Below are 7,526 nucleotides of genomic sequence, written 5' to 3'. Positions count from 1 at the left end.
ACAAGACTTCCCTTTGCCCATAGGCTAGCCTACTACCACGACACAGTAGGCAATTGATTGTTTGGATTAAATGTCAGGATGATGAAAAAGGAATTCCATTGACAACAAATAGACAAATAGGCTAATTACATGACCATTTGACTTTCTCTGAAACATGAAAGGAACTAACCAACTACAACAGTTTGGAAAGACTTTTGGATTTATAAACGACATTATCACAAATCATACATTCGATTGTTATTTCTAGTAGACTAATAATACACCAATGTTTTCTTTGTAGGCCTACTTGTTATAGTGAGTGTCCAAGTTAACGTAGGTCTATCTAAGATTAATGAAAAAAGGAGCCAATTGTAATCACCTTAAAGGACACCCAAGCCGATCCTGAAGGAAATTAAACCCCTGAAGGGCAGTGGAAAAACAAACTTGTGTAAAACTCATGGTGGCTTGTTTTACTTGCGTAGAGCGACCCCTATCATCTGAACACTTGTTCGTCGTTGTATTCGGCTAGAACGCAAAGAGAAAGCACTGGTTATGAAACCAAGGTTGCTGTATTCATTAAATGTTACGATAATTTGCAGTGTGGCGAATGGGTATTGACAACTTCTGCAGCGTGGACGGTTCCGATCCATTTTGGGTAGGTTACAGTCTTGCTCAATTACAACATTCCATAAACGTTATCAATGTCAGCTGTTGCCCATAACACAAGTTTAGCAAGCTAACGCTGCCTCTTAGTTCTAATGCCTATTATGGCTTTTGCTAGCCATGAAGCTAGCGGTATGTTTGCCAGGCCGTCGCCGCCGGTATTTTAGCTTGCTAAGGACGGTGATTTTCAGGAATGGATTTTTGTTGTATTTCATCAGATTCTCCATTTAAATGGAAACTTCACTCAGGACAATTTTTTGAAATGTAATGTTGAAACGAATGTTACCATTGCCCCTCTACTTAGATAAGACGTTGTGGTTGTTTTGCAAGAGGTAACGTTAACGTTACGTTAAGCTTGGCTAACGTCAATAACGTAGTGTTAGTTGCTTAGCTGGCTAAGTGACAATTACTTGCTTTAAGTAAATTTGCTATCGCTGGATGGTCAAGTTAGCCAGTTAATGCTATTGCCCAACATGATCAGCTGCTGTCCAATGGCCATAGCTAGATGCGAGATTGAACATAACTGGGGTAGTCTTGTTTCATGATACTCTGTACAGTGTACGATATCGTTGCCTCTAATTACTATAGCTGCTACCTACCAAAAACTCTTACAATCAGAGACCCAGTAACAAGTGAGTTCAAACTTGTAATTAGCATCCCAATTGTAGGCTATTTGTTAAGGCCCATCAAGTAACTGCACTGTGGTTGTCATGTTCTTCACACAACCCCATCACATTGAACACTTCAGACAGTCTTAAAAATACTTCGGTTAACTTAGAGAGAGAGAAAGCAGAGAAAGGGACAGAGGGAAAGAGAGAGGTACGTTATGCTATTTTATGTTGGGTTATTGAACCAAATGGCTTTTGTACTCTTTGTCATGTAATAAAACTCATGAGCTGTTTTATCCTTGACACACAAGATAGAATATTTGTTCTGATGACATCCTTCCTTTTCCTTCAGGACTGGAATCGTACATGGCAGTCCGACAACCCAGATCTGACGCCGTGCTTTCAGAACACTCTCCTGGTGTGGGTCCCCTGCCTCTACCTCTGGATTTCTGCCCCGTTCTACTTCCTATACCTCAAATTTAATGATCATGGATACATTTGCATGACCCACCTCAACAAAGCCAAAACTGTGAGTTTGACCCACAACTGCTCATGGGTTAAGGAGGCATGCTTTATGACATTCGTGATTTCTTATTATTATATTTTTAGAATAATTCTGCCTTTGAACTCTGAGCCATAAAGGATGTGTATTCTTTTGTGCTAGGGAAAGCAACATCCTCCCACTGTCTCTTTCCACAGGAGCAACAGGTGCTTGACAGTTTTGTTGCTGCCAGTGTTTGAAAGTCATACTGTGTGTTTATTCTCTTGTTTCCTCAGGCATTCGGTTTTTTACTATGGATTATCTGCTGGGCAGATGTGTTCTATTCTTTCTGGGAAAGAGGCCAAGGACAGGCCCTTGCGCCTGTCTATTTAGTCAGTCCCACGCTACTTGGCATCACAATGGTGAGGAGCCCCCCCATCAGCTGCATACAATTTTGTTGTCTATATTCTACCATAGTGATCTCCTGTTAAAGCAAATGATTACACTGCAAAACCTTCCATTGTGAGAATGTGCATGTGAACAAAGGCACATGCTTTGACTTTTCCTTTTCAAATTGTGTGAGTGTATTATGTGTGAGTGTGTGTGATGTATTGGTTGTGGTGTGAAAGTAATTGTGGTGAATAATTACTTAAAATTAATCTTAGACTGGCAAACTTCAGGAAAAACTCAGGAATCAAGTTTATTCTATTACAAGCAGTGAGGGTACAAAAAATGGTCTGTGGTCTATGTAGGCCTAGCCCAGGCCTGAAAGGCCTAGGTTGGCCTATAGCCAACTTCTACTCTCTTCCGCTCTACATCCTTAGTCTGACAATCCAAAATCTAAATCTCATTTCAGTTTAGTTACTTTTAAATGCTTTAAACAAAGAACAAAATGGCGCCAAGAACAATCCCACATGATTGGTTCTCCAGTTGGCATCAGACACACCTACTCACACCCACTTCACACCTATCTGAATAGCATGAGGAGAGATATCATATATATCAGAAATATCACTTATAGAATGTTCCAAACATTCTCACAATCACATCATTACAATCCTTTTAATGAGACTATCAGAATGATACCAAAACATGAATACATTTACATTTCATGACACATGGATACATTATATCAAGGTAACATCCTTTGTCCTGTGTAACTAACCAGCACATTAGCATTCCATTGGGGGAGGGGATGGTGTCTTTGTTTAAAACCATGAAGGGTTACATGGCTAACTAAAAGTAGTCTTGAAGTTAAATTATTATCAATTTTAACCATAAATGTATTGCTATCAGGTGTCACTACAGCGAGAGTGCAATGAGGTAGTACCGAAGCCAAGACAGGATTTTAGTCAGTACCCTTTTGCCACCAAAGGGATCTGATGGAATTTGGCTGCAATCCTGTCCAATTTGATTCAGTCCTCAATCACAAGACAGCCTTGAGGCCATTATTAGTGGGAAGGAACAGTCCATGTGCTCATGATGCCTTATTTATGCCTTATTATTTCTAATTTTAGACTAATTAAATTATTCTTTGGAACTGGAACAGGTCTTGTTTGGTCATTGTTAATGTGTGTATGTGTGTGTGTGTGTGTGTGTGTATGTGTCTGCAACTGCCCCCCCCCCCCCGCAGTTGCTGGCAACATTCTTTATCCAGTATGAGCGGTTTAAGGGGGTCCAATCCTCTGGCGTGATGCTGAACTTCTGGTTCATCGCCGTGGTGTGTGCCACAGTGTCCTTCCGCTCCAAAATACTGCAGGCTCTCAATGAGGTGAGACCCTGGCATCCCGTAACCCACTGTTGCAAAGCAACACGCAACATGAGCGTTCAGCACATCATTCCCCAGAACCATTGACCCCATACGAGACACCATAGAAATGTTACTTAAGCATGTTTTGGAGACTGACGCCCGCTCTTTTTGGAATTTTGCCCCCGCAGCCCTCCACTGTGGTGGTGTTCAGATACACCACTTTCTACATCTACTACACCCTTCTGCTCATCTCTCTTTTCCTGTCCTGCCTCTCTGACCGGCCCCCTCTCTTCTCACAAGCCGTGAAGGACCCGGTGAGTGTCAGTGGTTGGTGCCCGCTTTTTCAGACCAAGTGCAGGTCCTTGTCCATTTTTTTTTTTTTTTCCAACACTAAAAGTTTCTCACACCTTTTGAACTTGCAGAATCCATGCCCAGAATTTGGAGCTTCATTCTTGTCAAAGATAACATTTTGGTGGATAAACAAGTAAGTAGGCGAATACTGAGGTGTTTGATTTTGAGCGGATGTTAGAATTGCATACATCAGTCACAAACAGAGAGTCCTTTTGTTGTTTTTGTAGGAGACATTGGAGTCTGCATTTACTGCATAATTCAATTTAAGTGATGTTTTGTTAATTTGGTCATAGAGTTTGCTTAATTGACTAAATGTGTCTACATAAGTGTATACGCCTATGTCTATGTCTATGTGTATGTGTGTGTGCCGGAGGTACAGTAATGTATTTGTGTGTGTATCCCCTCTGTAGATTAATGGTGCTGGGCTTCAAAAGACCCTTGGAGGAGAAGGATCTTTGGTCTCTGAACTCAGAGGACCGCTCCCAGAAAGTGGTTCCCCAGCTGGTGCGACGCTGGGACTTTGAGTGCAACAAGGTCAAAAGGTCAGATCGTGGTGTTTCATGTTGTCCTTGTGTATTTCATGTGAGTCATGTATGACAATAAGAATACGATGATACAATATGGAAAAGCAAGTTTTACATCAGACTACTTGTTTTGTTGGTTCTCATTCTGTCGTAATGCATTTATCTGTACATGTAAATGAGGACTACCCTCAATGAACCTCCGAGAATAAATAAAGATTGAATGTGTCTTAATTGAGTTCCATTTTAAAGATTTTCTGGCCTGCTTAAATGCAAGAGACTTCGAGGGCAGTGTGGAGACACACGAGTGGTAACCTAACCTGCCTCCATCCCCTCTCCTCTCCTCCTCAGGCCCTCAGAGAAGACACTGTATTCCCCCAAGCGGCCGGTGATGGGCGAGAAAAAAGATGCGCGTCCGCTGGAAGAGTCTGAGATTCTCCTGGTGAAGACCACGCAGAAGACAGGCGAGCCCTCGCTCTTTAGGGCCCTCTGCCGCACCTTCGGCCCCTACTTCCTGGTCAGCACTGTCTACAAGATCGTCCACGACGTCCTCATGTTTGTAGGGCCCGAGATCCTAAAGTAAGTGCGTCTAACACATAGGCTGTTGTTTTAACTAAATATAGCTAAGTGATATTAAAGGGTGATTGCCACTTTTTGCAACATTTTTTAAGCCTCCCCCCGCCCCCCCATATTGAAGACACAGTAACGCCCATGGGGAGAGCATCTGAAGGTTGTGACTGAGTTTGAGTCCAGATTGCCACCACTGTGCCCCTGAGGGAGGCACTTAACCCTTAAGCCACTTGCTCCAAGGGAACTGTCCCCGTAGTTGGTTCACTGCAAGTCGTTATGGATAAGAGCATCAGCTAAATGCAGTGTAATTCTGTAAAAGGAGAGAGAACTGGATTGAATGGCTGTGCCAGAATGTATTAGAGGGACTAAGGGTGCTTGTTCCAGAGAAGGAGAGTCATAAAGTGGGCATGTAGTGTTAGGATGCCTCATTAGTTCAGTATTAGCATGTAATACTGCACAAATAAATTAAACATTAAACTGATCAACAGTGATTGGCGCTTTGGATTAATGGGCTCTCTGTTCCTGTAGCATTCCTGAGTTCCATATCGGTCAGCTATTGCCTGCTGTAAGTGAAAATATACAAACTCTCTTCGGGCTTCGCTGTTGAGTGCCATGGTGGCGGTGTGAAGTGGACACACTACAAGGAGACACAGAGGGAATGTTTTAGTGGTTTATGATGAATGTCAGTGAATGTCAGCGAGTGTCAGCGCTGCATTTTTAATATGGCCTTCCACTTTGGTATACAAAGTCTGTTATCCTAGATAAGAAACCTTGAATTGGTAGCAGTGAACATTCATAAGATGGTATTAAAAGGGAACGTCTGGTGGATGTCTGCTTAGTTGCATGTGTAATGCTTGGCTGCTCGTTTGGTAAAACAATAGTGCAATGTTGTGAGAGTGAACCCCACTGTTGTGAGAGTGCACAGCCCCCCCCCCCCCCCCCCCCCCCCTTGTTCCAGACAGATTGCGACGGATACTATAGAATACTTTAGCAGTTGTACAGTGGTTCAGCGCGTTGCCCTCAGAAGCAAGAATGAAATGTGTTTAGTGGAACTCAGACAGCTGAGAGTGAGTGTGAGTGTGGGTTAAGTGCCACCTGAACGTTGGAGTACTCTTGTCCTAGTTGAGTTTGGCACACAGCAGGAATTTTGCATAGTGGTTTCCCCTTAGCTTGCAGAATAAGACACACCCTAATCACCATTAAAACTAAGCTGAAACCATACCATACTGTCATTTGTACTAAATCAATGGCAGATTGAGCCATCCTTACATGAACTGTTATATATCAGGTTCTCTGGGTTATCAGGTTCTTCTGTAAAGCAACTTGCCTCACAGAGACTTGCATGATATGTGTCAGTACTCATTAGTATGTGTGCATACTTGGAACCTGTGACCTGTGGCGTGACTAAGGAGCGTTACTTCTGGCTTCTTGCTCGACTGGTTGTACCATGAAAAAGCATGTGAATTCTTTTACCGTGCTAAGTGCTCCATGTGAGGGGACTTGAAAGAGTGAAACTATTCGATGAGATTCTCAGATATGATCCAAAGGCAAAGACACAAGTGCTCAGCTCACGTCCCCTTCATGATGGAACCCCCTCATGTTCTAATTCCCTCTTCCTTCTCTTGCCCTCTCGTAGGCAGCTGATTCAGTTTGTGAACGACACCAGCGCCCCCTCCTGGCAAGGCTACTTCTACACGGCACTGCTGTTTGTGTGCTCCTGCGTGCAGACGCTCATCCTGCAGCGCTACTTCCACGTGTGCTTTGTCACGGGCATGCGGCTCCGCACCGCCATCATCGGCGCCGTCTACAGGAAGGTGAGGACCGCACACCTGTTGGTTACCATGACGCTGGCTTATTACGGCACAGTGTGTTTGACAGGTCAATAATGTAGGTTCTTTTGTGTGCATTGTAAACACAGGAATGACTGTGCCATCTCATCCATGAAATGTCAGGCATGGTTTTCTGCATGGTGTTTGCCACTAAAAGCAGATTTTTCATAACATATGCTCAAAACAAATATTTGCCACCTGTAGAATAACTAAGTATCTGTGTGTGAGTGCCTGTGTATGGATGCACTTAAGTTGTAAATTATTATTAATTCCTAATTTATCAATTTCCGTCATTCAAAATCTATCATTCACTCACATTGCCCAGACTCATTGCTTTTAAGCTCTGTAAGGCGTGGATCACACTGACCAGTGGCAAGCGGCAAGTTTCCTATTGTTCTCTATGGTTCGGCAGTGCTTGCCGCTGGCCAATGTGATCCCCACCTAATGCCCACAACACGATCAAAGCGCTACCATCCAGATATCTCAGATGACTCCGCTATGATTGGCTTGTCTGCTTCAGGCCCTGGTCATCACCAACGCGGCACGGCGGACATCCACAGTGGGGGAGATCGTGAACCTGATGTCTGTGGATGCCCAGCGCTTCATGGAGCTCATTACTTACATCAACATGGTCTGGTCAGCCCCTCTGCAAGTGGTACTTGCCCTCTACTTCCTCTGGCAGGTGAGTGCTATGCAAACCACACACATGGACACACCCAGAGCATTACAGAGGACGTGGAAACAGAAAGGATGTGTGTGTGTGTGCGTGCGCGT

The 7,526-nt window shown here is 43.6% G+C and overlaps 1 protein-coding gene across 2 annotated transcripts in view; it reads left to right on the top strand.

The window, feature by feature from the left end:
- The first annotated feature begins 510 nt into the window (after positions 1 to 510).
- The window catches only part of abcc1 (ATP binding cassette subfamily C member 1 (ABCC1 blood group)), a 34,453-nt gene continuing 27,437 nt past the window's right edge, over positions 511 to 7,526 (top strand). For both annotated transcript variants that reach the window (XM_076266232.1, XM_076266231.1), the window contains exons 1-10: positions 511 to 634; positions 1,603 to 1,779; positions 2,028 to 2,153; positions 3,365 to 3,502; positions 3,670 to 3,795; positions 3,904 to 3,965; positions 4,243 to 4,374; positions 4,705 to 4,932; positions 6,560 to 6,737; positions 7,273 to 7,434. In XM_076266232.1, coding sequence (XP_076122347.1) covers positions 587 to 634; positions 1,603 to 1,779; positions 2,028 to 2,153; positions 3,365 to 3,502; positions 3,670 to 3,795; positions 3,904 to 3,965; positions 4,243 to 4,374; positions 4,705 to 4,932; positions 6,560 to 6,737; positions 7,273 to 7,434 — 1,377 coding nt within the window. In that variant the 5' untranslated portion in view covers positions 511 to 586. The remainder of the gene's footprint in view (positions 635 to 1,602; positions 1,780 to 2,027; positions 2,154 to 3,364; positions 3,503 to 3,669; positions 3,796 to 3,903; positions 3,966 to 4,242; positions 4,375 to 4,704; positions 4,933 to 6,559; positions 6,738 to 7,272; positions 7,435 to 7,526) is intronic.

This window comes from Alosa pseudoharengus, unplaced genomic scaffold (genome assembly GCF_046254945.1).
Source record: "Alosa pseudoharengus isolate Yale_2024_CS ecotype anadromous, Long Island Sound unplaced genomic scaffold, YU_APseudo_1.1 YU_APseudo_1.1_scf_4, whole genome shotgun sequence".
NCBI classification, from domain to species: Eukaryota; Metazoa; Chordata; class Actinopteri; order Clupeiformes; family Clupeidae; genus Alosa; species Alosa pseudoharengus.
The sequence above is the reverse complement of the archived record's forward strand: the minus strand, read 5'-3'. Positions and strand labels throughout refer to the sequence as shown.